General features: G+C 53.2%; 5 protein-coding genes and 1 long non-coding RNA gene across 9 annotated transcripts; 3 read left to right on the top strand and 3 right to left on the bottom strand.

Moving 5' to 3' along the window:
- The first annotated feature begins 233 nt into the window (after positions 1–233).
- slc35e3 (solute carrier family 35 member E3) lies at positions 234–2564 on the top strand. The gene is made up of 7 exons (XM_088367337.1): positions 234–486; positions 801–1242; positions 1357–1467; positions 1633–1791; positions 1896–1978; positions 2159–2243; positions 2382–2564. The coding sequence occupies exons 2-7, from the start codon at positions 835–837 to the stop codon at positions 2481–2483; spliced, it is 948 nt and encodes a 315-aa protein (XP_088223463.1). The 5' UTR covers positions 234–486; positions 801–834; the 3' UTR covers positions 2484–2564.
- Positions 1319–8905, bottom strand: LOC148378974 (uncharacterized). 2 transcript variants are annotated; one of them, XR_015855444.1, is made up of 6 exons: positions 6440–8905; positions 5258–6347; positions 5054–5190; positions 4818–4963; positions 2357–2646; positions 1319–2264 (listed from the first exon to the last, which is right to left on the bottom strand). It is a non-coding gene; the product is annotated as an uncharacterized LOC148378974 (long non-coding RNA). The 2 variants fall into 2 exon arrangements; XR_015855443.1 differs by having other exon boundaries at positions 1319–2646; positions 6440–8904.
- upf2 (UPF2 regulator of nonsense mediated mRNA decay) lies at positions 3377–12191 on the top strand. The gene is made up of 20 exons (XM_088367158.1): positions 3377–3573; positions 4280–4654; positions 4828–5607; positions 5792–5952; positions 6045–6239; positions 6474–6623; positions 6704–6807; positions 6877–7071; positions 7156–7269; positions 7468–7584; positions 7670–8059; positions 8176–8451; positions 8537–8720; positions 9548–9690; positions 9758–9862; positions 9940–10038; positions 10120–10296; positions 10912–11053; positions 11128–11248; positions 11330–12191. Exons 1-20 carry the CDS (start codon positions 3518–3520, stop codon positions 11337–11339), a joined length of 3894 nt encoding a protein of 1297 aa, XP_088223284.1. The 5' UTR covers positions 3377–3517; the 3' UTR covers positions 11340–12191.
- A 192-nt stretch (positions 12192–12383) lies between these two features.
- On the bottom strand, positions 12384–17592 carry proser2 (proline and serine rich 2). Its single transcript, XM_088367247.1, has 5 exons — positions 17304–17592; positions 16674–17045; positions 15355–15535; positions 14595–14892; positions 12384–14521 (listed from the first exon to the last, which is right to left on the bottom strand). Exons 3-5 carry the CDS (start codon positions 15457–15459, stop codon positions 13155–13157), a joined length of 1770 nt encoding a protein of 589 aa, XP_088223373.1. The 5' UTR covers positions 15460–15535; positions 16674–17045; positions 17304–17592; the 3' UTR covers positions 12384–13154.
- On the top strand, positions 17119–22719 carry rab3ip (RAB3A interacting protein (rabin3)). Of its 3 annotated transcripts, none has more exons than XM_088367306.1 (12): positions 17119–17434; positions 18678–18815; positions 19017–19165; positions 19278–19452; positions 19812–19907; positions 20195–20272; positions 20357–20575; positions 20664–20792; positions 20855–20967; positions 21039–21138; positions 21209–21278; positions 21683–22719. In XM_088367306.1, the coding sequence occupies exons 2-12, from the start codon at positions 18723–18725 to the stop codon at positions 21760–21762; spliced, it is 1302 nt and encodes a 433-aa protein (XP_088223432.1). In that variant the 5' UTR covers positions 17119–17434; positions 18678–18722; the 3' UTR covers positions 21763–22719. The 3 variants fall into 3 exon arrangements, with proteins under 3 accessions (XP_088223432.1, XP_088223431.1, XP_088223430.1); XM_088367305.1 differs by having other exon boundaries at positions 17121–17429; positions 21680–22719; XM_088367304.1 differs by having other exon boundaries at positions 17124–17434; positions 21680–22719.
- A 218-nt stretch (positions 22720–22937) lies between these two features.
- On the bottom strand, positions 22938–25456 carry tmem19 (transmembrane protein 19). The gene is made up of 8 exons (XM_088367336.1): positions 25294–25456; positions 24693–24843; positions 24215–24328; positions 23990–24127; positions 23854–23930; positions 23584–23761; positions 23283–23492; positions 22938–23202 (listed from the first exon to the last, which is right to left on the bottom strand). The coding sequence occupies exons 2-8, from the start codon at positions 24823–24825 to the stop codon at positions 23042–23044; spliced, it is 1011 nt and encodes a 336-aa protein (XP_088223462.1). The 5' UTR covers positions 24826–24843; positions 25294–25456; the 3' UTR covers positions 22938–23041.
- Between the last annotated feature and the right edge of the window lie 1368 nt (positions 25457–26824).

Genomic DNA, 26824 nt, shown 5'->3' with positions numbered 1-26824 from the left:
AATATAACACAACTTTAAAGTAGGAAAAAATAATGCAAGGAAGATGCTACTCCCTTGGACAAGATGAAATCATATAAAAAAAAAAGGCTAATAACTACCTTACTAATCTACTATAGAGGGACAAAAATGAAAACGGAATTGATGTACGTACGTACTGTAACTGCAACCGATCCCCCCTTTATACCGCTAGACGGCGGTAATGTACCTTAACGTTATTTGCCAACAGCCATTAATCACTAAGCGAAGAAGAAAAACCGGGAAATGGGAGACAGAGCAGTCTTTCTTCTCGAAATTGAAATCTGGTCCCCAAGGTCCAACTTTGCCTGAGCTCGGGAGTCGAGCTACGCGGATTCAAAAGTTCCCAGTGGTTTAGAGCTGGATCAGGGCTTTTGGGTTTCAGCGACACGGGAAAAAAGACCTGGAACTTTCATTACGTTTGGTCCACTGATGAGCAGTGGAGCAGAAGCCTTCAGATGAAGTTCCCAGGTAAGAAAAAAAAAAACCCCAACCAACTCTGGTAGCGTGGCAGAATCTTGGGTCATTGATAAACATTTGACTTGAGGTCACTTCATTGCTTCCAACTGTTTTTTTCTTTTCGGATTGTGGCTGGTGAGACATTGACATCGCAGTCAGATTGACACATTTATGAACCAGAGTGGTTTAGCTGCCAGACAATAATAAATACTGAACAAAATGTGTGTCAGATGATTTATTTAAGTTGAATGATAAAATGATGGAATTGAGTTTTGGAGAATGGCAAAGAATCCCCCCACCCCCCCTTTCTCATTGCTTGCGTGCAGTTTGAGCGCGTCGTGGCGAAACGTCAAGCGCGTCATGGATGCCAAGAAGCTCGTGGCCCCGTCGGCCAACCGGCGGCACATCGCGGCCGGCCTGCTGACCAACCTGCTGTCGTCCATCTGCATCGTGTTTGTCAACAAGTGGATCTACGTGCACTACGGCTTCCCCAACATGACCCTCACCCTGGTGCACTTTGCGGTCACCTGGCTGGGCTTGTTTGTGTGCCAGAAGATGGACGTTTTCTCCCCCAAGAGCCTGCCGCTGCGCAAGATCGTGTGGCTGGCGCTGAGCTTCTGCGGCTTCGTGGCCTTCACCAACCTGTCGCTGCAGAACAACTCCATCGGCACGTACCAGCTGGCCAAGGCCATGACCACGCCCGTCATCATCCTCATCCAGACGGCCTACTACAAGAAGAGCTTCTCCAACAAGATTAAGCTCACGCTGGTCAGCTCTTTTTCTGCGCGAAATGTTTATTTGTTATAAAACAATCAGGTGGACGACAGCTTTGTGTTTGTCGAGTAAGAGATTAGGAGTCGCTCTTGTTTTGATGTCCTGCAGATCCCGATAACCATCGGTGTGACGTTGAACTCGTACTACGACGTGCGCTTCAACATGCTGGGGACCATTTTTGCCACCTTGGGTGTTCTGGTGACATCACTCTACCAAGTGGTGAGTGATTTCTTTCTGTTTTCTAAGCTACTATCTCTGCTCACTTGAGTATTTCTTGTCCCAACTCCATGAACTACCGTTACTTGACTTAAGCGTGTTATGGCCCATGTATCATTTTCTACGTATGTAGGACACTGAAGCTATGCCTGCTTGTGTGTCTTTCAGTGGGTCGGAACAAAACAGCACGAGCTCCAAGTCAACTCCATGCAGCTTCTGTACTACCAGGCTCCCCTGTCGTCGGGCTTCCTGATGGCCATCATTCCCTTCTTTGAGCCGCTCACGGGCGACGGAGGAATATTTGGACCGTGGTCCCTTCCCGCTCTGGTTGGCTTCTGGGGGGGGGGGGGGGGGGGGGGGGGTCGTTTCCTCCACGCCTGACCTCAGGGCTCCGCATTGAACTTGGGTCACGTTGGGCTCTTGTTTTCCAGATGATCGTGTTTTTCTCCGGGGTGGTGGCATTCCTGGTCAACCTGTCCATCTACTGGATCATCGGAAACACGTCGGCTGTTACGTACCCTTCTTGTTCAGACGTGTCCGAGTTGTGCTTGAGCTGAGACGAAATATTTGCTACGTTGGCTTTCTATGGAGCTTCACTAGATTTGCTCAATGCAATCATTATCGATGACCAAAGAGAATTGGTGTCATTCGGAATGGTGTTCTCTTCAGTTTCCCTTGACTCCAAACTTTCCAGCTACAACATGTTTGGCCATTTTAAATTCTGCATCACCCTGATAGGAGGATACGTGCTCTTCCAAGACCCTCTGTCACTCAACCAGGTCAGTGTTTTGGAAGAATTCCTTGAGTGATTCAAGAAAAGATAAACGAGTGATTCGAGCTAGGGAACAAATGAAATTCACCGTAGCACTGTATTTGCTTGCCACCGACTGACCGTGTGGGTCCATGTTCCCTCGCAGGCTTTGGGGATCCTTTGCACTCTGGTGGGAATCTTGTCGTACACTCACATCAAGCTGGCCGAACAAGAGGAGGGAAAAAGTCGCCTGGCTCAGAGGCCATGACGGGGGATACGATAAGGGATGTTTTTTAAGATGAATCTTTATTTTATGATGTGCTTTTGTAAGTAAAGACTCAGATCCCGACAGGATGAAATATGTGGCATTTCTCCCGTGGTGCGTTGCTCCGGAAGAAGGAAATTAGGAGCCGATCAAGGGGCACGCGCAACTGAAAAAGTGGTGAAAATGATGCGTTATTGACACAAAAACATGATATCCTTGCTTGTCCTATCCATGTCAGTGAAACATAGTGACAGGTTGAACAATTACATGCGCTTCCACTCGATGACAGAAGATACAACCAACCTGTGTTTCCACCTATGGGAGCAAATAACTGTTGAAGTCGAACTTGAAATGAACGCAAGCTCTTTCTTCACTATACTGTTAAAGGATTTGGGAGTTTTTTGGGGAGGTATGAGAGCAACAATGTGCCTTGGCTCATGGGGATTTTTCTTTTCTTTTTTTTACTGTCACAATATGACCCATGCATAGATAGGCGTTAATTGGAATTGACCACCACATTTTGAGACAATTCAGGGCTACTGGGTAATTCTGCTCAAGGCACTCTATCTGGGAATAACTAACTGCTTTACGCTTTAAGGGCCTGCCCAAAGTGTCACGTTTGTCTTCCATGACATGTGATGATATAAAAACTCAATGTGTCATTTGATCGTGGACCAGCTTTGTAGTGACGTCACACTAGCTGTAATGTCTTCAGCAATTTATTTGGTAAATCATTTCACAGTGCAAGGACTGTAGTTCAAAATGAACACCGAGTTGTGGCAAATGTTTGCTTTGAAACCGTGTTTTTATATCTATTATGTGACGTTATACCAACTCGATGAGGACAGAGTAGAGTCGCCTGTCAAAACTGTGAAACGTCGTATAAATGATAATGAAATAAAATAATGGCGGCATGTATAACAATCTAAAAGGATTCAAGTATCCGCTCTATGTCGAATGTGTAAAAAAGTGAGAGAGAGAAAAGAAATCACTTTGTTTTTAGTCAGGCGAAATGGTTACGCTACAGAGGGGTCCTTATGTCACACGGAAATCAAACGTCAATGACCGATGTTTGTTTTCCTCCCACCAAAAGGTAAAAATCTCATTTTCAACTTGCTCAACGTTCATTTACGATCTCCCGTTCTGTAAAACTAAGTTAAATGCATTTTTTCGTGCGTTAACATGTGAAGCAACTCGCCAATAAGCACCTAAGCGTCGTCAGATTGCTTTGTTTACATCTTTTGCTTGGCGTCCATCAGAGTGGCCGAGCCTGAAGTGTTAGCGATTCAAGTTAGTTTCGTGGAAAAAGTCTTTCCAAATGACATGAAGTACGAGAAGTCCACGTTGTTCGTCTTTCTTATTAATAACGTATTTGTAAGATTTAATTATTTTTTTGCAACGGTGTCTCGTTTGATCGAGAAAAGGTGCCTGCCATGGAGCTAAGCTAAGTGGCTAACGGCGAATCGTTTTTTTGACATTTTGTTTGCGGTCACTTTCATCATTGCTTTTGCCCATTATTTCACATAACTGTGAACTGCTAATGTGTTTTAATTTGGTGTGGCATTTGAAAGTGATTTTGGCGTGGTCAGATGAGTTCACTTGGGTTACAATTTAGATGGCAACGTTACACTCGCTACCCCAGCGTGTGCAGCAGGATATGATGATGATGATTACTCGGATATTTCTATCCTTTTGTATTTCAAACTAAGAGAGATATCTCTTGTGATTTCCCATTTTGTACTTACAATTGGTTTCATACAAGAATTGAATAATAACTCATTGTTGCCTGCTTTTGTCAGAATGCCTGCTGAACGCAAGCGCTCAGTAAACATGGATGAGAAAGACGTTTGTTCCACCAGCAGCAAGGACAAAGAGAAGGACAGAGATGCGGAGAGGAAAGCGTCAGCGGCCACACCGCGGGACAAAACCAAAGACGAGGCGAAGATGAGCGGCAAAAAGGACGGCGGCAAAGATGAGAAAAGGAAGCGACAGGAGGAGGAGAAGAAGAAGAAAGAGGAGAAGGAGCGGAAGAAGAAAGAAGAGGAGAAACAGAAGGCAGAGGAAGAGCAGAAGCAGAAGGAGGAGGAGGCAAAGAAGCAGCAGGAGGAGGAGGAGAAGAAGCTTCAGGAGGAGGAGGCCAAAAGGCAACGCGAGGAGGAAGCTGCGATCCTGAAGTATGTGAAAGAGAATTTGTCCATCACTTCAAAAACATGCGCATGTGCCAGACGTTTTTGGAAAATAATTTTTTGTTATAAAAACTGTTGTTGTTTTTTTTGATAGAGACAAAAACATGGTCAAAGTATTACACAGCACTCTGATTGTCTGATCTGATCTCACCATGCGCCAGGGAACAGGAAGAAGGTCAGCAGCTGCACCAGGAGGCCTGGGAGCGTCACCACTGCCGGAAAGAGCTGCGCGCCCGCAACCAGAATGCCCAGGAGAGCCGTCCGGAAGAGGCCTTCTTCAGCCGCCTGGACTCCAGCCTGAAGAAGAACACGGCCTTCGTCAAGAAGCTGCGCACGCTCACCGAGCAGCAGCGCGATTCGCTCTCCAACGACTTTGCTTCGCTCAACCTCAGCAAGTACATCGGCGAGGCGGTGGGCTCGGTGGTGGAGGCCAAGCTGAAGATCTCGGACGTGGGCTGCGCCGTGCACCTGTGCTCGCTCTTCCACCAGCGCTACGGCGACTTTGCCCCGCTGCTCCTGCAGGCCTGGAAGAAGCACTTTGAGGCGCGCAAGGAGGACAAGGCGCCCAACGTCAGCAAGCTGCGCACCGACCTGCGCTTCCTGGCCGAGCTCACCATCGTGGGCTTCTTCACCGATAAAGAGGGCCTGTCGCTCATCTACGAGCAGCTCAAGAACATCATCGGCGCCGACCGCGAGACGCACACGCACGTGTCGGTGGTGATCAGCTTCTGCAAGCACTGCGGCGACGACATCGCCGGGCTGCTGCCCCGCAAAGTCAAGGTGGCTGCAGACAAGTACGGCCTGGCCTTCCCCCCCAGCGAGATCATCAGCGTGGAGAAGCAGCAGCCCTTCCAGAACCTGCTGCGCGAGTACTTCACCTCGCTCGCCAAGCACCTCAAGAAGGACCACAGGGAGCTGCAGAACATCGAGAGGCAGAACAGGTCGGCCGAGCTTTAGCCGGCTGGAGTCGACCTCGGCCGGCTTTGCTATTGTTGTTTTTCAAAGATCGGTCGGTCGGTCGGTCGGTCGGTCGGTCGGTCGGCCCGCCCGCCCGCTCGCTCGGTCGGTCGGCCCGCCCGCCCGCCCGCTCGCTCGCTGAGCGCTAACGTGCCCTGTGCTCCTCAGGCGCATCTTGCATTCCAAAGGGGAGCTGAGCGAGGACCGCCACAAGCAGTACGAGGAGTTTGCCACGTCCTACCAGAAGCTGCTGGCCAACACTCAGTCGCTGGCTGACCTGCTGGACGAAAACATGCCAGAGTTGCCTCAGGACAAGATCGTGCCGGAAGGTAGGCCGTCCTTCGCTCCAGCCTCAATCTGGCGCGCCTTCCGCTCGGCGGAATAAAGCTTCGCTTCCTTGCGTGTTCGCTTCCTTGCGCAGAACACGGACCCGGCATCGACATTTTCACCCCCGGCAAGCCCGGAGACTACGACCTGGAAGGCGGCCTCTGGGAGGACGAAGACGCTCGCAACTTCTACGAGAACCTGGTGGACCTGAAGGCCTTCGTCCCCGCCATCCTCTTCAAGGACAACGACAAGGGCGGCGGACAAAGCAAAGACAAGGATGAAGCCAAAGGTACGTTTGAAACGACCTCCACTTCCTGACGTTACTGGCTAGGCCACGCCCCTTGATTGCTCCTATCCAACACGACCAAATCCGACCGTTTGTACTGTCCTTTCTTTTCTGAAAACAAAACAACACAACACAACATCATGTCTTTGCTCTTTTTGCACCCGAGCCAGAGCAATTCAAGTTTTACTTGGGTGCTGCGTGACCTTTCATTTTTGCATCTTTATTTGTCTTTGACAGACGGCCGGGAGGCGAAGGAGGCCGCTGTAACCGCGGAGGAGCTGGAGCTAGAGCTGGAGGCGCTGGACATCGCCGAGGAGCCTCTGGAAGCGGAAGGAGCCGACGAGGCCGAGAGTGACGAGCTGAGCAAAAAGCTCATCGATGAGCAGGGTGAATGAAGAACACCGCCGACGGACCCGCCCTTCCTTTCTCGCGTAGGGACGCTCTTTCTCACGGGCCGTGATTTTTAGAGCAAGAGGACGAGGAGGCCAGCACGGGGTCTCACTTGAAGCTGATTGTGGACGCTTTCATCCAGCAGCTGCCAAACTGCGTCAACAGAGACCTCATAGACAAGGTGAGCACAAAGCGCGTGGAGAGAGCTGGGCCGGCGCCTAACGTCTGCGGGATGCGTCCCTCCCTGCAGGCCGCCATGGACTTCTGCATGAACATGAACACCAAATCCAACAGGAGGAAGCTGGTGCGCGCGCTCTTCACCGTGCCCCGGCAGAGGTTGGATCTGCTGCCTTTTTACTCCCGCCTGGTGGCCACGCTTCATCCCTGCATGTCGGACGTGGCCGAGGACCTCTGCTCCATGCTGAAGGGAGACTTCAGGTTTCACGTACGGCCCCGCGCTGGCGACCTCGCCGCACCTCCCAAGAGTCTCTGTCTTTGAACAACGTTCCCTGTCGCCTTCATCTTCCAGATCCGCAAGAAGGACCAGATCAACATCGAGACCAAAAATAAAACGGTCAGGTTTATCGGCGAGCTGGCCAAGTTCAAGATGTTCTCCAAGACGGACACGCTTCATTGTCTCAAGGTGGCCGGACACGTCTTTGTTGAATTGGACGGCTCTGTCCGTCGTCTTTTCTATGATCTTGCCAAAGTCCCGTCCGCTCTCAGAGGGAATTTCTGGTCAGAGGTCCGGCGGTACCGAGACCCCATTTATTTGATCATTCATGTCATTGTGGAACGCAAAGCTCTTCTATGGCAACAAGTTCATTTGTGACACCACCAGATGCTGCTGTCCGACTTCACGCATCACCACGTGGAGATGGCCTGCACCCTGCTGGAGACCTGCGGGCGCTTCCTCTTCAGGTCGCCCGACTCTCACCTGCGCACGAGCGTCCTGCTGGTCAGCCACTCTTCTCTGTCTTCTTGCTTTTATGATGACGATTATGTTTGGTTAACGTTGTTTCCACGATTGATGTGGCCTCCAGGAGCAAATGATGCGTAAAAAGCAGGCTCAGCATCTGGACGCGCGCTACGTGACCATGGTGGAGAACGCCTACTACTACTGCAACCCGCCGCCGGTGGAGAAGACGGTGAAGAAAAAGCGGCCGCCGCTGCAGGAGTACATCCGCAAGCTGCTCTACAAGGACCTGTCAAAGGTCACCACCGAGAAGGTGCTCAGGCAGATGCGCAAGCTGCCTTGGCAGGACGCCGAGGTGAAGAGCTACCTGATCTGCTGCATGGTCAACATCTGGAACGTCAAGTACAACAGCATCCACTGCGTGGCCAACCTGCTGGCCGGCCTGGTGGCCTACCAGGAGGACGTGGGCATCCACGTGGTGGACGGCGTGCTGGAGGACATACGGCTGGGCATGGAGGTACGCTGGTGCCGCCGCTGCCGCCGCCGCCGCGCACTTTGCCCACCCTTAAGCGTAAAAAGCAGGAGAACTCACCAAAAGCAGAGCCTTGACGTGTCGGCTTTGCGGGCCGACAGGTCAACCAGCCCAAGTTCAACCAGCGGCGCATCAGCAGCGCCAAGTTCCTGGGCGAGCTGTACAACTACCGTATGGTGGAGTCGGCCGTCATCTTCCGCACGCTCTTCTCCTTCATTTCCTTCGGGGTCAACCAGGACGGCAGCCCCAGCTCGCTGGACCCCCCCGAGCACCTCTTCCGCATCCGCCTGGTGTGCACGCTGCTCGACACCTGCGGCCAGTACTTTGACCGGGGCTCCAGCAAGAAGAAGCTGGACTGCTTCCTCATCTACTTCCAGGTGAGTGAGGAACCCCCGTGATGGCGTGATGGGCAAACGGGCCTGACGCTTGCTTGCGTGCGTGCGCGTGTGCGTGTGTATGCAGCGCTACATCTGGTGGAAGAAGAGCGTGGAGGCCTGGACCAAAGAGCACCCCTTCCCCATCGACATCGACTACATGATCAGCGACACCTTGGAGCTGCTGCGGCCCAAAATGAGGATCGGCGCGTCCCTGGAGGAGGCCAGCAGGCAGGTGGCGGACCTGGAGAGAGAGGTGCTCGTCAAACTGGGTGAGGACCCGATCGGATGGAGGAAGGACACCGTACGTGCGCTATTTGCTCACATCCCGTCTGACTGGTTGAGCTGCTCTTTTCCTTTTGGCCCGACGGCATTCCTGAACAAATTGCGTCTGAGGGTGCAGTTGAGCCTCATTGGCGACAAAGTCATCGGGTGCGATAACAATGGAGACCGTCCGTGCGCTTCGAATGAATGAAAGGCATCGTTCTCTGTCTCCCAATCAGTGCGTTGCACTGCGCCAGGCTCCGCCCTTCCGGGTGCCCCTCCCTCCCTCCCTCCCTCCCTCCGAGAAGACCGAATGTCTGAGGGAGGATGTTTGTGTAGTTGCGTGTCACTCCGCGGCCCAGGAGAATGCCGGCCTTGTTTGCCGGATTTCAGGTGTCAGCCACCTTCTCCCGCCTTGGGAGTGTAATGTAAAAAAAAAAAAAAAAAGGGAGGGGGCTTGGTCTTGAGGTTCACTGGACGTTTCTAAGACAGCCCTCACACAGTATCTGGGGTATTGGCCTTAGGGTGTCATTTCAGAACTTTTGTGAGTTTGGGAAAATATTTTCATACTACGTTTGCAAAAAAAAAAAAAAAAAAAGTGCGTCTGTGGCGTAATGGAGCGGCCCCAAGGTGAACACTGGCGCTTTTGTGTAAGCTTGGAGAGACATTCCTTCCCCGCCAGGTCGCTTCAGAACCACTTGGTCTGGAGAAGGCAGCTCAGATGGGCTCCTGTGCAAATTCATACTCCAAACTGGGGTGTTTATGGAATTGAAATGTTTCTATCGTAACGTTGACAATGATGATGAAAACGAGCGCTCGTGTGTGTTCTCCGCAGGCCTCGCCATGGAGAAGGACGGCCGCTCCAGCGCCATGAGCGAAGGCCCGGACGAGGACGAGGACGACGAAGACGAGGAGGGCGGCGCCGAGACGGAGGAGCAGTCGGGCAACGAGAGCGAAATGAACGAACCCGAGGAGGATGTGCGTCCGCCGTCCGGCCTCAGCCTCCTTTGCGGCGGGCTCATCGCTCTTCCGCGGCTCTCCGCAGGAGGCGTCCGACAATGAGGAGGAGGAGCGGGAGGAAGAGGAAGAGGAGAACACCGACGACCTGACCGACTCCAACAAAGAAAATGAGACGGACGAGGAGAACAACGTGAGCGCTGCCGCTTGTGCTCGACTTAACTCCAGACTTGCTTCTCGACACGCTTGACTTCTGCTTTGCAACGGTAGGAGGTGACCATCCGCGGCGGCGGACTCAAGCACGTGGCGTGCGCCGAGGACGAGGACTTCATCCAAGCCTTGGACAAGATGATGCTGGAGAACCTGCAGGTACGTACGGCGCCACGGCCGCCACCTCTGCCAGCACCCGCGCACCGTCTCATTTGTCATCGCAAAAATTGCGGCCCGCAGCAGCGGAGCAGCGAGACGGTGAAGGTGCACCAGCTGGACGTGGCCATTCCGCTGCAGCTGAAGAGCCAGCTGAGGAAGGGAGGCTCCGGCCAGCCGGCGTGCCTCGCCGAGCCCGAGGCCGACGTCTCCGACACCATGCAGTTCGTCATGCTCACGCGCAAGGGCAACAAGCAGCAGGTGAGCGCCACCGCCGTAAACGCGCATGACAATCAAGATGAAGATGAAGTCGTGTGGGTTTCTCTGCTGCCAAATGGCCCACAGAAATACTGTAGACATGAGCAGAGGACACATGGGCCCGGGCAAAAAGACATTCACACAGCAATAATATTGACTCTCCAACTGTGGGCAGCGTCTGTGTGTGTGTGCGTGTGTGTGTGCGCGGGGGTGTGTGTGCGTGTGCATGCTGGCAAGCCTCAGCTGGGGAATGTGTGCCTTGGCCGCCTCTCCTGCTCTGTAGGGTGTGTCCACAGTTTCACGTGAAACCAAGAAAATTGCTGGAAAAGTACGCACAACATCCTGCTAGATGTACAACAAGCGCACACACACACACACACACACACACACACACACACACACACACACACACTAGTCTTTATGCGCGCTCTCCGGTTGGTTCTAGCACATGTCGACATTTCAATTTGCTTTTGTTTCATTGCAAACAGCCGGCCCGCTTTCGAAATACCATGACAAGAATAACAAGCCATCCATTTTGGAGAACAAATATAGTCACAAATGATTTCAAATCAACAGTGCGGAAAGTTGACAAACCAATGAAACGTTGGTGTCGCGCAGTTCAAGATCCTGAACGTGCCGCTGTCGTCGCACCTGGCCGCCAACCACTTCAACCAGCAGCAGGCCGAGCAGGAGGAGCGCATGCGGATGAAGAAACTCACCCTGGACATCAACGAGCGCCAGGAGCAGGAGGACTACCAAGGTACCAGCCCGCGCCAGTCCGCCGGGCCGGGTGGCGGTCGTCTCAAAGCTCCCGCTGACCTTTGTGCGTTGCAGAGATGCTGCAGTCCCTGGCCCAGCGCCCGGCGCAGGCCAACACTAACCGCGAGCGCCGGCCCCGCTACCAGCACCCCAAAGGTGCCCCCAACGCCGACCTCATCTTCAAGACTGGAGGAAGGTGAGATGGCCGACAAAAAGGTCAAAACGCTCCGCAAATGGAATGCGGTGACGCCGTCTCATCCGGCCCGTCCGTCCCCAGGAGACGCTGAGCCGTCCTCAGCTGAGCAAGCGACAGAGCGAAGGATGAGCAAGAGGAGGGAGAAATTTGGAGGGAACCCGTCCATCCGGCGGCAGGTAGGAAGGGGGCAAGACCTCCAAAGATGATGCAGCGGGACAGAGCCCTTGTCCCCTGCCTGGCCCGGAGAGGACAGACAGACAGAGCAAGGCGGCGGCGGCGGCGGCCGGCCAGCCGGGGCATCCAAACGTTTTTCTTTTTGGCTGTTGACTGACATGACAAACTAAAGTATTAAGTGTGGAAGAGACGCGGCTTCTGGCTGGCTGACCGACCTCCACAAAACGGACAGTCAAGGCCTCGTGCTACAAATCACACGACAAGACAAAAGAGATGAAGGGAGGGATTTTTTTTTTTTTTAAGAGGGGGCGGGACGACTTTTTCAAGCCAACTCGGGAACGTCATCCGTGTGGTGCAAAAGTAGCAGCGTGAGCAATTTGCACTTGAAGGCGCTTTTGGGGCCACGTTTCCGGATGAGCCTCCAACGGAACCCGGGCCGGACGACTTGCTTTCTCTTTCTTTTGCCTCGTGTCGACGTTGCAATATTCATCCTGGCTTCACCTGTAGAGGGTCTCGTGCATTTTTGCTTCCTTCTTCAATTTCTGAAAAGTAGCATGTACACGTTCAGTTGTGAGCGAGACGCAGCGCATTGGCCGTGACACTCTTGTGAGCGTGTAACTGGGGTTTTTTTTGTTGTTGGTTTTTTTCACCTCCAGTAACGTCATCCTCGCATCCTCTCGCTTAACACCAAGCAGCAGAAAATGCGTTGATGCTTTTTAAGATGAATCAATCCCCTTTGCTAACCCAAATACACTGTTTTTGTGTCCTATTCAAGCGTTTCACTTTGATTGACGTGCATGATTTTACAAGAACATCGAAACGGGCTTGCGCACCTTTCAAGCCTTCTGCTGTTTTGGCTCTTTGCCGGTGAAATATTCCACCCGCGGCGGCAATCATTGAACAGCGCCCGCCAACTCATTCTTGACATTCCACAGTCACTCCAAAGAACTCGAGTCACAAAGCCGTCTCATGATTGGCTTTAATGATTGCCCCACACACACACACACACACACAAACACGGCGCGCACATTCAACACCGACCGTCTTTGTTGATACATCATTTTGTACACACGATAAGTTGGGACTCTTGACTGGTCAAGTACAGTAGAGGAAACACTTCATAGGAACTGTAGATGGGCTACAGAGAAAACCGGAGTCTGTAAACAACATTCACGAGATGTTTTTCCAACAGCAGTAACACTGTGGAACCATCACGTCGCGAAATATACTTCATAAGTTACTGTAGCTTAACTACAGGAGCCGGAGTCTGAAAGCGCACGCATGCGCAGGCAGGCAGGCAGGCGTGCGGACACACACACACACGCGCGCGCGCAAACATAAATAGGGATCGGCATGGTCCTAACCTGCCAATTAGCCGGGAGCAATGAAAAGATATTTGCAGACACTGCGGTTGGGTCTGCTCAGTACAATGCCGTGGTCCTCCCTGCAGCCCAACGCAGAGTGAAAATCCCATTCCAGAGTTTGTGGTTCGTGTCAGAGGCTGGGCCACTGAGTAAAAATAACCTCCTGCCCAGAGTCTCCCAAAAAGCCTTTTGCCCTACAACCACGTATACTTTCTCCCCAAGCGTTTGACGAAAACTTTGTCGGTAAACAGAGCGCTAAAAATGGAGGTTCCCTTTGCAAACATCAGCGGCAGTTTTTCAATTGCCAAGAAAGGAGAACTGGCCGTGCAGGTCCGTCTCCTCCGAGTAATTAGCCGCACCTTAACCTTTCAGCCCGACTCTTTCAGCAGCCCGAGTTTCTTCAGCGCTTGCTTGCGAGATTCTTCGGTTGCCCCCCGGCCGGAAAACTGCACGGTGATACCTTGGGGGCGAAACATGGGAGCGGCTCTTCGCTTGGCGTCCGCGCGAGCCGCCACGTGAGGGGCTCTGGGCGCCGGCGTGGGAGCTGGGCCTTTGGAAGCCCCGGTCTGACCGTCGGCGCGGCGGCGCTGTATCCCGACGGCGGGGTTGATGGTGCGGCTCTTGCCCCCGTAGCTGTTGAGCTCGGCCGGTAGGGGCTGTACTTCGACGGGCAGGTTTGCATTCACGTCAATGTGGGAGCTGAGGATGTCGGGGAGGTCGCTCCTGGCGGTCGCGGGGTTCAGAACTTTGGACTTTCCTCCATAGTTGTTGAACTCACTGAGGTTGGCCAGCGCCGAAGGAAGGGCTTTGGCTTCGGAGCTCGCCGGAGGCGTCCCCCGGGGTTCCTTCTTCGGGCGACCTGGAGCCACCACGATGGATTTCCCCCCAAAGCTGTTCAATTCTGGCGATATGATGTCTGACTGAGGTGGGCTCACTGGAGCCTTTCTGTTGTCAAAGCTGCTGTGGGGCTCCAAAGACAGACCCTCTGTCTTCACGACGGACAAGACGCTCTGTGGAGGTGCCGGAACCTTGGAGTCGGCGGGCGCACGGATACCCGTCTCTGTTAGCCGAAGCCTGGATTCCAAAGACCTAGTGACAGCGGTCTCTGAACTTGGGCTAGGGCTAGGGCTAGGGCTAGGACTTGGCGCCACGCTGTCAACAGTGTCGTGGACTGGCGGGCCTCCTGACATGTCTCTGTCTCTGTCCTTGGCCAGGCCCAGCTTAGACAGCGCTTCCATCCTGGTTTTCTCGGGTGTGGGGTCCTTGAAGGAATGGCTGCGCGCGGGGGCATTTCGCAACTTGGGCACCAAATGTGGCTTGGAATCGTCGTGCGAGAGCGCCGGGGGTGCCCCCGGCAGATTGGATAGCATCAGCGCCCGCCTGTCTTGGAGGTTCACATTAGGTACCGGCTGATTCTGGAGTTCTTTGTTGCCGAGAATCCTACTGATGTTGGCCGGGTACCTGGTCGGCTTGGCCAAGGTGGGAGGACCTTGCTTGGTGGCGTCTGGTGACTTTTCACCACCCTCCTGACTACGCTGGCGTTGGAGGAGAGCCGAACTGTTGTTGGGTGCACCTACTGCCTGGTTCTCGGCGATCTTCTTGGCAATAAGGACCGGGGTGGGGACGGAGCCTGCCGGGTGGTAGGCGCGACCTTCTGTCTCATAGTGGTCCAGAGGGTCGTGCCTGGGTTTTATTTCAAAGTGGCTCTCAGGGTTGATTGCCATCATCTGGAAATCTGAGCAGAGCAAAATTCAAGATGCTAAGACACTGGAATGGATTTGCTCGGGCGTAAGAAAGCGATGCGGTACCTGGACTGGTCGGCTTGAATTTGGCAAGCATCGTGTCCGGATCTGGGCGTACCAGGTCTATAATGTCCTGATCTTTAGCGCTGAGATGTCTGGCTGGTAGAGGGTGCGCGGTGTAGAGATCTGGGGTTCCGGGCCGCCCATCCATCTGGCTGGAAAGAAGGATTCCGCTCGCCGGAGACTTGAGTCCGGTCCTGAGCTCGTCCTCCTCTAAGCTGTTCTCCAGCGATCCGATGGTCTCTTCAAAAAACTGCAGACACTCCTTCTCCTCGGGGCTCAGAAAGCGCAGCGTGTCTTCATCCTGCGGAGGTCAACGAGAAGGACTGAAAACGGCGGGAGATCAACGCGCAAGCAGCAGCAGCACGCGCGCGGCCGGCCGGCATCTGCGACGGTGTGGTGTAAGTGAGCGCTGGCTTTGCACCCGACAAGGAGTGCGGTGTAAGCGAGCTCTGGCTTTGCACCCGACAAGGAGTGCGGTGGAACCGGTTCGACCCGTGCGTTGCTAATGGATGGCGTGTGAAGGTTGTCGAGCAGGTGTGATTACGCTGACTGTGTGTTTTGTGTCAACAACCTGCAGATCATCTGACGCACTTGTTGCTTGCACAACAGAACAAGGCTCTTCTGTCCTTCCCTTGACTCTTAGCATTCAGAAATGGCCCTATTTGTCTTTACCTACGTTCAGACAGCGAGCTGCACTCAGTAGAGGCCAGAACAGTCATTGTCGTCACGGTTGTGTCTTAGCCAGCTTTTCAGCCATGCTCACCCGCGGCCTGGTGCTGCGGTCCAATGCGCCGTTGACTCGGGACCACCGCTGATTGCTGGCCATGTCCAGGATGAGGGCGGAAGGGCTCGGCCGGCCTTCGGACATCTCGGCACTAGGACGCGAGCGGAGTCATCTCGGCTCCTTAATCCGAGGAGTCAGCAGATGGTCGCTTCGCCTCGATCTGGCGAGCAGACGTCAAAAAGTCGGAAAGGCTGAAAGGCTTTCCCTCACCGGATGACTCAAGAATCTCGGTCGCATGAGTAAATTGAGTTGCGAGCCTGGTCACGGATCAACAAAAACTCCGAGGTCGAGGTAGCGCGGTATGACTTGTGAAGCAAAAACGCAGCGGCGCCAGGCGGACCTGTTGATCCGGAACACACACACACACACACACACACACACACACACACACACACACACACACACACACACACACACACACACACACACACACACACACACACACACACACACACACACACACACACACACACACACACACACACACACACACGTCCACAACCGGCTCTTCGGCCCGAAACCTCGCCACCGCACGCGTTCCTCAGGAACACGTCCCTTTAACTTATTCACGCGCTCATTCTGTCATCAAATTATTATCTCAGCACGCTTCTTCTGCCCTGTTTCAACATTTCTGTCGGTGAAAGGCACATTCAGCGGTGTGCGTGCGTCCCTTTCTCTCCCAGTGCCCCACTTCGCCTTGTGCAATTATATTGATGGTTTAAAATGACATCAATACACACACACACAATTGGAATGGAAATGTACTAAGATTTCTCCATGCAACTCAAAGCAATTAGTTTTGGGATCAGTCTTCAACTAGTCGGTTTTTTGGAAGAACTGGACAACAAAGTAGTGCCTTCTTGAAGTGTTGTTCAATTTTACAAGCCCTTTAGGCAAACAAGCTCCAATGTCACGCATACGCCATGAAATTGCTCATTTGTGTCACAAATGATTGATAAAAGGCACAGAGCAGAAGACATAAAAAAAACAAAAAAAAAACCACCAATATTTAGTCTAGGATCAAACCCATTTTACCCCCAAATTGTCGGATTTAATGCAATAACTATCAAGGAATTTAAACAAAGTTTTTTTTATGGCTTTCAATTGACCAAAAGTGTCACAGTATAGCCAAAATGTACAAATTGATATCAACACTACATGACTTAAGTGATCTAATGAAAGAGCTGAGCTTGGAAATGACAAAACCGGTCCAATTTTCGAAATTCTTCATTTGCATCAGCATGGTTTGGAGTGGGGGGTAGACACAAATCAAAGCGTAGAGGTGAAAGACAATTTACCTTTCAATGTGTAATATCCATCCTCTTGCAAAATGTCTTGCCGGACAGAAATAGATTTTTTTTCTGCTAAAAGAAGTCCCACTTGTGTTGCCGCCTGCTGACTCCACCTTGACTGGATGACGCGCAAACTTAAGAGTGGCCAACAGCACAACAAGCCCCGCCCCTCGCGGCCGGCCGGCCGGCCGGCCTGCCTGCGTGTGACTGACGTGCGCGTGCACGGAGCAAGTCAACTTAAGGTTTTGGGGAAACACGCAGGAAATGTCCTCTGTTTGTTCTCAGGTGTGTCACGCGTTCAAAGACGCTCTTTATTCGCCCATAAAGCATCCTTTACCAAACGCTGAGCGCGTTGGTCCTGTAGTCTTTGGCGCCACCCTGTGGAGCAAATGGATACGCATTTCACTGTGCTGTCATAGTTACTTTTCATTAAAGCGATATTTGCACTCATATAGACACATAGTCTTATTACTCATATAGAAACAAACACAAAGAGGAGAATATTTTCATGGTTGTATGTGTCACATGGATATCACCTCGCAAGAATGACGTTTTTCACAGTTTGTCGTCTGAATCGCAACAACAATATCGCGCCTGTAAGGTGTGTTGCTGGTTTCCGAGTAGGCTTGAACGCACCATTCCCGAGTTAACCTGCGCCGGCCGGGCTGCGTTAACGAGCGCACCGCCACCAGCGAGCGTCGTTTGTCAGCTTCAAATTCCCGGGGGGAGGCGGCCCGACGCCCGGCTTCTGTCCGCACACAGGTCCGGTGAGTGCCCCGCAACTTTCACTCAACGGGAAAGAGAAATGACAAGAATATAGTCGCTTCGCGAGCTAGCCGAGACGCTAAATGGGTTACATGCGTCCATTATCGGACCCGCACCCTTCTGTAACAGATTGGCACTTCAGATGCATTTAACGACGTTTTCGATGCTGCTGGTTTCTTTTTTAAACTCCACTCTGACTGCCTAAAAACTCTCCAAACATCCCGTCGAATCAAGGCGAGTACGTCATTTGTTACATATTCGCCAGTTGACGTTGGCCGACATAGTGGGGATTTAGCATGTTAGCTCGAAGCTAACTGTTAGCGGCGTGTTGAGCAGGATTTAAAGATAATACACTTTAGGTACACGCGCCTTTTAGGCACCCAGGGGACACTGTAAGCGACCAAAACAATAAAATAATTACAAAAAAAAAAACCAACCGAATCATGAAGTATTACTGACAGCGTTAGCTCGAGACTTGTTTATCTGGTGCGTTCAGGTGACTCGACCAACCTGTCAGTTGACGCGCAACTAACCGGCTCGCCAGATTATTTGATCATGTGCAAAAAGCACATTTTTGGAATTTCCGTCTTTCAAGTCATTTGGTGTCATCCGTGGTTACGATGAAGTGACAGGAAGGTGTGTTGGAGCTGCAATGGGACTCAAGTACTGCATTTAGCCTTTCAGCCTGATGTGTTGATTGATTGATTGATTGATTGATTGATTGATTGATTGATTGATTGATTGATTGATTGATTGATTGACTGATTCCTGCCAACATTAAAGTTGCCTTCGTTTCAACCTCGGTTTGTGCCATTCCTTTCCGACCTCTTTTGTCATTGCTTCCATCGTTCATTTCTTGCTTCCTAAAGACCAGCATCTTAACATGTGTCTGTCACTTCAAGCGTCCTTCAGATGGTGTTGGATTTTGCGTCCGTCCGTCCTTCCTTTGCTTCACACAAAAAGACGTAGCCAGTTGCACTTTGTTTGGAGAATGGCGAGACAGCCTCAGTCCAAGTCATGTGACCAGTAACTGGATCCCTACCCGGCATCCTTTGCGGTGGGTGTCAGGTTACCGCGGGTTCCGGATGGCCCGTCTCCATGGCGATGGGCCGAGCCAGAATCCATCAACACGTCACGTCCGCGCAAAGCCCAGCGTCTTATTCCACATCCTTGACTCGCTTGGCGTGACAGGCCGTTGGTTGTCATGTGCACGTGACGCCGTTTGTTTTTTGTGCTAACCTGCAGCGTGAAGGATGAACCGCAGCAGCAGCAGCAGCAGCAGCCGCCGCCATGGCCCGCAGCAGCGCTCCCGCTAACGCCGAAACCCTGGAGGGCTTCCACGAGGTCAACCTGGCCTCGCCCACCACGCCCGACCTGCTGCAGGTATCTACGCATGCAAACCTTCCAAGAAGTCAGGAGTTCACAAGATGACGCCAAAACACCACTTGACTGGAAATGTAGCTTCTGCACTTGGTTCCACAGAGGTCCTTGGCACCAAGGCGTACAAACATAAGCAATAGAAAAGAAGTAGCCAGCCATGTCAGGTCCGACGCTTGAACCACCGGGCGCCGTCTTTTGTGGCAGGCGGAGCAGCGGCCGGGCGCCCGCCACAGCACGCCGCCCACGTCCCTGTACCGCACGCACTCGCTGGGGGCGCCGCCCGCCGGCTTGCGCGCCGACCAGCTGCCCACGCGGCCCGTCTACTCCATGCCCACGCACGCTCGCAACGGCAGGTGAGCCGGCGCCGTTGGCATGGTGTCCCCTTTGGCGCCGTTTGGCGCCGTGTCCGCTTCGGTTTGGCCCCTCCCGCCTCCTTTGCCAAAATCTGTCAACCTGCCCGTCCAGCGCGCAGGGCCCGGAGACGGACGGCGTCGAGAGCAACTTCCTGTCGGGCGACGATGGCGGCGACGAGTGCGGCGGCCTCAGCGACAGTTTCTCGCGACTGCGCGGCCCCTCGGTCACGGAGGTGCGAGAGAAAGGATACGAGCGGCTCAAGGACGAGCTGGCCAAAGCGCAGAGGGTAACTCCCGATTCTTGCTCGTGTCTGCGGGAATGTGTGTGTGTGTGTGTGTGTGTGTGTGTGCGCGCGTGCGCGCCTCTGTGTGTACCTGTGTGCGCGCGTGTGTGAGAGAAACACTTCCATATTTGCTTTAGTTGTTACCATTTTTATTTCTTTTTGGCCAGGTGCGTTTTTCCTCCTGCCTTTTTGTTTAATGCATGTGTGTGTGTCTGTGAGCCATTTCCCACACATTTGATTTTGATGTCATTGAGGATGCAACTTATGTTTTCTTTTTCTTTGTTTCTTCATGTCACGGTTGTTTTGCTCGCCATTGGCCGCATGTTGTCGTGTGTGCGTGCGTGCGTGCGTGCGTGCGTAAGGAGCTGCTGTTGAAGGATGAGGAGTGTGAGAGGTTGTCAAAAGTGCGAGATCAGCTGGGCCAGGAGCTGGAGGAGCTGACGGCCAGCCTCTTCCAGGTCGGTGCGCCTCCACCGTCTGTTTGTCTGTCCCGCCGCCGCTGCCGCCGCCCCCTCTTTTGTCTGCACTTGCTTCTTGGCCAGCAAGTTGGCACACAAGCAGTGTTTCTTAGCCTTTATTGAGTCAAGGCACATTGTCACATTTTTAATAAAGCACATGCCCTCTTATGAATTGTGAATAATTCTCGCCCGGGGCGGCGGCGGCGGCGCTGTTTGTAAGCGGCCCCTTTTGAAGTGTTTTCTGCTCGTGAGCTCACGCTGTGCCCTTTGCGCTGGCATGACGCCAGGAGGCCCACAAGATGGTGAGGGAGGCCAACGTCAAGCAGGCCAATGCCGAGAAACAGCTGAAAGAAGCCCTGGGCAAGGTGAGCTCGTCGCCCGCCGTTGCTTTTTTTGTCACTGCCGCCCGGGCTCAAGCTTTTCTTTTGCCCTCCCCTCCTGCCGGTCAGATTGATGTGCTGCAGGCGGAGGTGCAGGCCCTGAAGACGCTGGTGCTGTCGTCACCCACGTCTCCCGTGGGCGAGCTCCCTAACGTGGGCGGCGGCGGCGGCGGGGGGAAGGCGGCCTTCCGGAAGGGCCACAGCAGGAACAAGAGCACCTCCTCGGCCATCCTGGGAACGCAGGCCGACCCGTCGGCCACGCAGCCCATCGTGCGGGAGTGTCGAGAGGTGGCGCGGCGCAGCGCAGCGCAGGGCAGCGCTCCGGCCCGAGCCCGCTTGAGCGCCGGCTCACGGCGGCGCGGTGTCTTGCTTGCAGGCGGATGCGCAGCTCTTCAGCGAGTTCAAGGCCTGGAAGGGGGAGCCCACGCTGGACCGCCGCTGCTGCTTCCTGGAACGAGTTTACCGCGAGGACATCTACCCCTGCCTCACCTTCAGCAAGAGCGAGGTCAGCGTGCAATGCTCTCAAACGTCTGAAAGTTCAACACCATTTTGTTGACTCCTCCTCAGCTGGGTTCGGCCATCTTGGAGTCGGTGGAGCAGAACACGCTCAGTGTGGAGCCGGTGGGCTTCCAGCCGCTGCCCGTCGTCAAAGCCTCGGCGGTGGAGTGCGGCGGACCAAAGTGAGACCACGCCTCCTCAAGCTTCCTCGCCCGGTGTCCGACCGCCATGCAAACGTTTGTGTGTGTCGTAGGAAGTGCGCCCTGAGTGGACAGACCAAAACCTGCAAGCACAGAATCAAGTTTGGGGACTCGCCCAACTATTACTTTGTGTCCCCGTACTGCCGATACCGAGTGAGGACGCCGCCGATGAACAGCCTCCAAAACGCAGAGTGCCTCACATTGTCACTTGCTTGTGTGTCAGATCACGGCGGTGTGTAATTTCTTCACCTACATCCGTTACATCCACCAGGGGCTCGTCAAGCAGCAAGACGGTAAGCGGCAACGCTCTGCGCTCACACAGCAACAGGAAGTCGGGCTGAGCGATGCGTGGGGGGGGGGGAGGGGGGCACAAGAAAATGCTAACGAACAATGTTGTCGTCGTCATAACGTCCCATCTCCATTTGATTGTCTTTAAACGGACGCTTTTAAAGTATTTCTACTGAAAACTAAAGAAACGGGAGAGTAAATTTGATTAACATGCTGTCAATAAATGAATGGAAAAATATGAATAGACAAATGTGCAAACAATGTAGAAGGGGGTCATAAGTAGGATGCAATGTCAAAGTGTGACCAGCAGAGGGCAGCGTTTCTCCCTCAGGAGAAGATAACTGGAAGTGGGGACGTTGCCATTCAACTGCTGCGTGTGTGCGTGCGTGCGTGTGTGTGTGTTTAGCAGAACAGATGTTCTGGGAGGTGATGCAGCTGCGCCGGGAGATGTCCTTGGCCAAGCTGGGCTACTTCAAAGATAACCTGTGACTGAGCCAGCCAGCCAGCGAGTGACCGACCGACCGACTGACTGACCTCCAGATGCCCCAAGCTCTCGCTCTGGATCAACCCTGTGATCAGCGTACGTTCCTCACCGCACTCGGCAGTGTTACCGTGACAACCCTTGGGCTCACTTCTCATTCCGTTTAAAAAAAGAAAGTTGAGCTTACTTGACCAAGTTTTGGACGGAAAGGTGTCATAATCAAGCGGAAAGCGACAAGTGGCTCTCCTTGACGCCATGCCAAGGCAATTTGACTTTCTTCCCCTAACCCACTCAAGCGGCGGCGTGTTTAAATGTTGCAAGAAATCACAAAAGGTCGTCTGCTCTAGCATTAGTCTAAGTTATGCAAGCATACCGCAGTATCTTTAACTTTCCTATGAAGAACTATAAATTTGGAAATTATTTTTAATAATGTCTCTATTATTATTATTATATACATATATATAGATATATATCTATATATATAGATTTATGAAATTGAAATCTGTTTACTCTAGAATGAAAATAAGTTTCTGAAAATAAGTTCCTGAAAGAGCTTCAAACCTTCAATTTTGTACACTTGTGGTCTTTTTCCAAGTTGGAAACGGCATCCGCATGACTATGACCCCAATTCCGAGGCCGCTTTCAAAGGCGCTCGCTCTCGGGGCGTTGTAATTGAGCCTTCCGTTGTCATTTTGCAAAAAGTGTTTCTTTGTCATTTATTTATAAAGCGAAGGAAAGCAAACACTAAGCCGACAAACACACTGAAGGACGTTTGCAGCATTTTTGTTCTTTGTTGACCTTGTTTTTTTGCGTGTGCGTGCGTGCGTGCGTGCGTGACTCTGTAAACTTTCTCAAGTGAGCATGACTTTGTCACTCTTTCTCTGTCATTTCAAGTCACCATCGCTCACCACTTTGCTTTAGTGCCTTTTCTCTCACGATGAAATAAACAAATGAAGAGAAAAAAAGCTCTGGAATGGCCACTTTCTGGTTGGGGCTCATCTCACGGTGGCTGTCTTCACACAGTGATATGCAAATGTCTTCTTTGCTTTGTGTTCAGGCAAGTAAAAAGTATTGCTTAAGAACTCCAGCTGAGGAGCTTGATTTAGTTAGGCCATGTGAAAAAGAAAAAACTACCGAGAAAGCATTCGATTCGGCTCGCTTGTGGAGGACGCACACGCCAAGCTGGTTTGCGCTTTCATTTATTTTCAAATGAAGCCCATAAAATAAAGTTCTCTGTTTCCCCGTCGCTGCCTGGACTGGCGTGGAGCCCCCACCCCTGATATCTCCCTAGTGCGGCCACAAGCCCCAGGCCATCCCGGGCAGGCCGATCGCCACCAGGATGGACGAGAAGAGGTTGACGGCGTTGTTGTCCAGGATGGGTTTGCCGCTGATCCAGTGCGTGGTGGGCGAGTGGTAGCTCACCACCTTGCCCACGCTGGTGTCGAAACCTGCCGGCAAGCAACGCAAACGGTGACGCCGTTTTGCTGGAGAGAGACGCTCCCCACCCGGCGGGCCGGGTCAGACCTACCCGAGTACTGCACGCTGGCTCCCAGGAGGGAGTCGAGGAGGGAGCCCAGCAGGCCGGCCGCGCCCCCGTACAGCACCACCGGCCACTGGGGGGCGCACTGCTGCAGCTCGCCGACAAACAGCACTTGGGTCGCCCAGTAGGCCCCGCCCACCGCCAGACCACCCAGGAAGCTCGCCACCAGGCCCGTGTGAGTCACCCCGCCATTGGTACCTGTTGCGGTAAGTCCCCATTTTGCTCCACAGCAAGCAGGCAGGCAGGCAGGCGCGCAGCAGCTGTATGTTTTCTGCTCTCTGGCTCTCACCTTCAGGGACCTCCTGCCAGGTGGTGATGAGCCTGGGGCGAGACCGGCTGAGGACGGGCCCCACCTCGGAGGCCCAGGTGTCGCCCGCGCTGCACGCCAGCGCCCCCAGCAGCGACAGGCACAGCCACGACGCCGTGTACTGCCGGCCAAAGTCGATGGGCGTCTCGCCGGGGCCCGCCTGATGCAAAGCGAAGCAAAGCATCGCACACTCGGCCACATCTCGCGACGGAGCCAGCCGCTTGAGGAGACGGCTTTTCTGCCGGCACTCACCTCGATCATGTAGAGCAGCGCCAGCTGCGTGGGAACGCCGCCGTTGCAGAGTACCTGCATCCAGTTTCGCTGGCCCCCTGCCGCCAACAGCAAAGACGTGAGAACGCCGCCGGCAGCGCGCGCGCGCACTTCCCACCTTCCTTGTAGTCGGCGTCAATTTTCTTCTTGCGCGCGGCACCCCAGCGCGTCAGTTTGGACGAAGTGACGAAAAAGGCCAGCAGGGACGAGAAGAAGCTGAAGTTGGCCATGGTCAGCACGAAGCCCACAAAAAGTGCTGACGAGAGAGACAATGTGACCAAATCCAAAGTAGTCACGCTGCCGTTTGGTTGTTTTTTTGTTCTTTCCACCGAGGCTGCCTCACCTCCCAGCGCGCCCGACAAATCCAGGCTGCGTCTCTTTCGGGCTCGAATGGTCAGCACCAACGGCACCAGGATGGAGAAGAGCCACCGCCACGGCGACACGGGCTGCAGTGACCCTGAGCGAACGCACGCAAACTTGATAAGTACAAACATCCAGATGTGTTTTGGAGCCGTCTTAAGCTCGCTCATAATCGATGAATTTTTTTTTCGGCTCCTATTTGTGAGGTCACATAACGGTTGCAGAAAAGCAGCCCGCAGAGCGTCTCCAATCGTGCGGGCGGCGGTTCGATACGGGCGCCAAAAGGCTCTTTGTGCCGCGTGTTCGGACAATCAATGAAGGCCCTTCAACGCGGCGGCGGAAACAATCGTGCTCTTTGTGGCCTGCGCCGTAATCTTGCGTCATAAGTTTGGGGCCCTCGAGAAGCATCCGGCACATGGCTTGTCGACGCGCCAAACGCCGAGTCATTTGCCACGACTGACCGGAATATGCGCTGAGGGTCAGGGAAAGCGTCCAGAAGAAGAGGGAAAGCGCCAAAGTGGCGGCCAGCAGGATCATGTCGCTCATCATCTTCAGGGTGTCCTTCATGGGAGGGCCGCCCAGCTCAAAGCTCATCTCGTACGCTGCCGTGCTCTGAGAGCGCCCAAAACAAAGCAAGACGGTAAACCTTAGCAAGAAAGCAAACACACTTGATCACCGCCATCAAGTCATCAAGTGTCATCTTTTCTTGTTCCCCGAGCAAACCTTGCCACCTTACTTTGAATGTTCATTGAAAAGCGCGCGCGCGCGCACCCAAATCAGCATTCGAGAGGAAAACACAAAGCTTGATGGCACAGAGATGCTGTGTGCGCCGAGATAGAACGAGCGACTCCAAAGTTGAGGAGTAGCTTCGCTCCGGCTCTCATTTCCCTCGTTTTCCTTGAAGATGGCATTTGCGGGCGAAAGATCGTCCGGGTCCGGGTCTCCTCTCCTCCCCTCCCCTCCCCTCCCCTCCCCGCCCCTGAGTTCGTAACATCGCATACAAGCGCCTTGTTACCAGGCAGGTCGCATTTGTAAACAAAATGACTCGAATGGTTTACTCACTGCACTTGACAGGCTGCATTGTCGTCACTTTCAGTTGCTCTCCACACCAAACTCGCCCAAAAGCTCGCATAAGACACGCACGCACATGAAGACAAACCAAGAAGCGACAGGCGGATGCTTCCTTTATCAGCGGCACACCTCGCCGGAAGTTAATGGGCGGGACTTTCGCTCACCAAAATAAAACGGAGTTTATGAGACCCCAAAAAACAACGCTTTCAAAAGGTCGATGCAACTTCCACGTTCTTTACCCTCATAAAAGAAAACCAATCCAACTGTCTCTCACTTTTATTCTCGAGTTGAGTTTTGTTGCTCCGTTTTTGCTCTTGTTTTTTCCCAAGAAGTTCGAGGACAGCGGTGGATTTGTGTTCTTGACATGGAGCAAAATAAGCTCAATTAGCATTTGAAACCTTTGATTTGTGCACACTTGCAACTTCTCCCGACTCTATTTGATCATTCATTGTAGCCCGATTTCCACGGGAAAGTTATCAGCGTGTCCATCACAATAAGCGACTTGTACTTGACAGCAGTGCAGCGAATGTAGCAAGGCCCAGGCCCCCTTCCCTCAACATTACACGGGCGTGCGGCATACCGCATAAGCAAGCTGCCCCGTGGAGCCTACAGCGAATCCAGGCGTCATAGATCGGCGGTGTCTGAACGGGCAGTCGAAAAAGCTGGCGGCGCCAGCCCTTCTTCAGAGCGTGTGGGCAAAAAGGGCCCTTCTATTCTGATTGGGATGTCAAGTGATCATGTGGCGCAAAGGCTGAAGGATCACTCCGTTGATGTTCTTCCTGCTGGATATTACATTTCACATGTTTGAAGGTGAAAAGACCTTGGCAATGAGTAAAAGAAGACACACGCGAGATGACTCACCTCCATCACTGTATACTTATGACCAAGCCAACAAGTCTTCCGTGTGTCTCTCGCAGATTGGCCCGTTGGTCCCTCAAAGCCGCCGCGGGTGGGATGTTCTTGGTCTCGTCTTCCCTGGCGTGTGGAAGGGGCATCGTCGGGTCCGGCCCGTTTGGGCGAGAAGGATGCGGGCCGCCTCTTCAACTCACTGAGGTTAGTTGCGGTTTGCAGGCCCGTCCCACGTATGACAGCTTGCAACACTGACTTCGCTTGTTGGCCGGCTCATCACAAAGAGCCTGCAGTTCCAGACAGGAGAACATTCTGCTCGCGTCGCGCCAATCCGCACCCAGACATGTGACGTTGGCACCGGAGCCGTTCTGACCGTAAGATCGTATCCAAGGCGCAAACGTTTGATGTCGATGAAGCTCGATAACCTTCGGCGAAGCGCAAATTGTGGCATAACCTCGCAGAGCCGCGACCGATCCATGGTTGGCAGCCAATTCCGACTGCGGCGACCAAATGAACGACATGGCCGACAAACGTCGGAATTTGCGTGGCACAGACATGAAACGTGACGTGATGAAACATCTCGAGTAGGCAGAAGGGATTGCGGACAAAAGTGACCTCCTGAGAAACATAAATCTTCCTATATTTCTTGGTATCGCCCCTCAGCTGCTCATTT

Source organism: Syngnathus floridae, chromosome 22, assembly GCF_059516105.1.
Source record: "Syngnathus floridae isolate MCC-2025c chromosome 22, RoL_Sflo_1.0, whole genome shotgun sequence".
NCBI classification, from domain to species: Eukaryota; Metazoa; Chordata; class Actinopteri; order Syngnathiformes; family Syngnathidae; genus Syngnathus; species Syngnathus floridae.
The sequence above is the reverse complement of the archived record's forward strand: the minus strand, read 5'-3'. Positions and strand labels throughout refer to the sequence as shown.

Excerpts from the sequence above, each read along its gene's own strand:
- slc35e3 (XM_088367337.1), top strand. The coding sequence starts at position 835 with ATGGATGCCAAGAAGCTCGTGGCCCCGTCGGCCAACCGGCGGCACATC. Across the intron at positions 1,792-1,895 it reads CGTGGTCCCTTCCCGCTCTG|ATGATCGTGTTTTTCTCCGG; the intron begins GTTGGCTTCTGG and ends CTTGTTTTCCAG. Across the intron at positions 1,979-2,158 it reads GGAAACACGTCGGCTGTTAC|CTACAACATGTTTGGCCATT; the intron begins GTACCCTTCTTG and ends CAAACTTTCCAG.
- tmem19 (XM_088367336.1), bottom strand. The coding sequence starts at position 24,825 with ATGAGCTTTGAGCTGGGCGGCCCTCCCATGAAGGACACCCTGAAGATG. Across the intron at positions 24,128-24,214 it reads TTTGTCGGGCGCGCTGGGAG|CACTTTTTGTGGGCTTCGTG; the intron begins GTGAGGCAGCCT and ends CTCTCTCGTCAG. Across the intron at positions 23,762-23,853 it reads CGCTGCTCTACATGATCGAG|GCGGGCCCCGGCGAGACGCC; the intron begins GTGAGTGCCGGC and ends GCTTTGCATCAG.
- rab3ip (XM_088367305.1), top strand. The coding sequence starts at position 18,723 with ATGGCCCGCAGCAGCGCTCCCGCTAACGCCGAAACCCTGGAGGGCTTC. Across the intron at positions 20,273-20,356 it reads TGAAAGAAGCCCTGGGCAAG|ATTGATGTGCTGCAGGCGGA; the intron begins GTGAGCTCGTCG and ends CCTGCCGGTCAG. Across the intron at positions 21,139-21,208 it reads CCCCGTACTGCCGATACCGA|ATCACGGCGGTGTGTAATTT; the intron begins GTGAGGACGCCG and ends CTTGTGTGTCAG.
- upf2 (XM_088367158.1), top strand. The coding sequence starts at position 3,518 with ATGTCACACGGAAATCAAACGTCAATGACCGATGTTTGTTTTCCTCCC. Across the intron at positions 6,240-6,473 it reads AGACAAGGATGAAGCCAAAG|ACGGCCGGGAGGCGAAGGAG; the intron begins GTACGTTTGAAA and ends TGTCTTTGACAG. Across the intron at positions 8,060-8,175 it reads ACATACGGCTGGGCATGGAG|GTCAACCAGCCCAAGTTCAA; the intron begins GTACGCTGGTGC and ends GCGGGCCGACAG.
- proser2 (XM_088367247.1), bottom strand. The coding sequence starts at position 15,459 with ATGTCCGAAGGCCGGCCGAGCCCTTCCGCCCTCATCCTGGACATGGCC. Across the intron at positions 14,893-15,354 it reads ACCGCAGCACCAGGCCGCGG|GATGAAGACACGCTGCGCTT; the intron begins GTGAGCATGGCT and ends TGACCTCCGCAG. Across the intron at positions 14,522-14,594 it reads ATTCAAGCCGACCAGTCCAG|ATTTCCAGATGATGGCAATC; the intron begins GTACCGCATCGC and ends TGCTCTGCTCAG.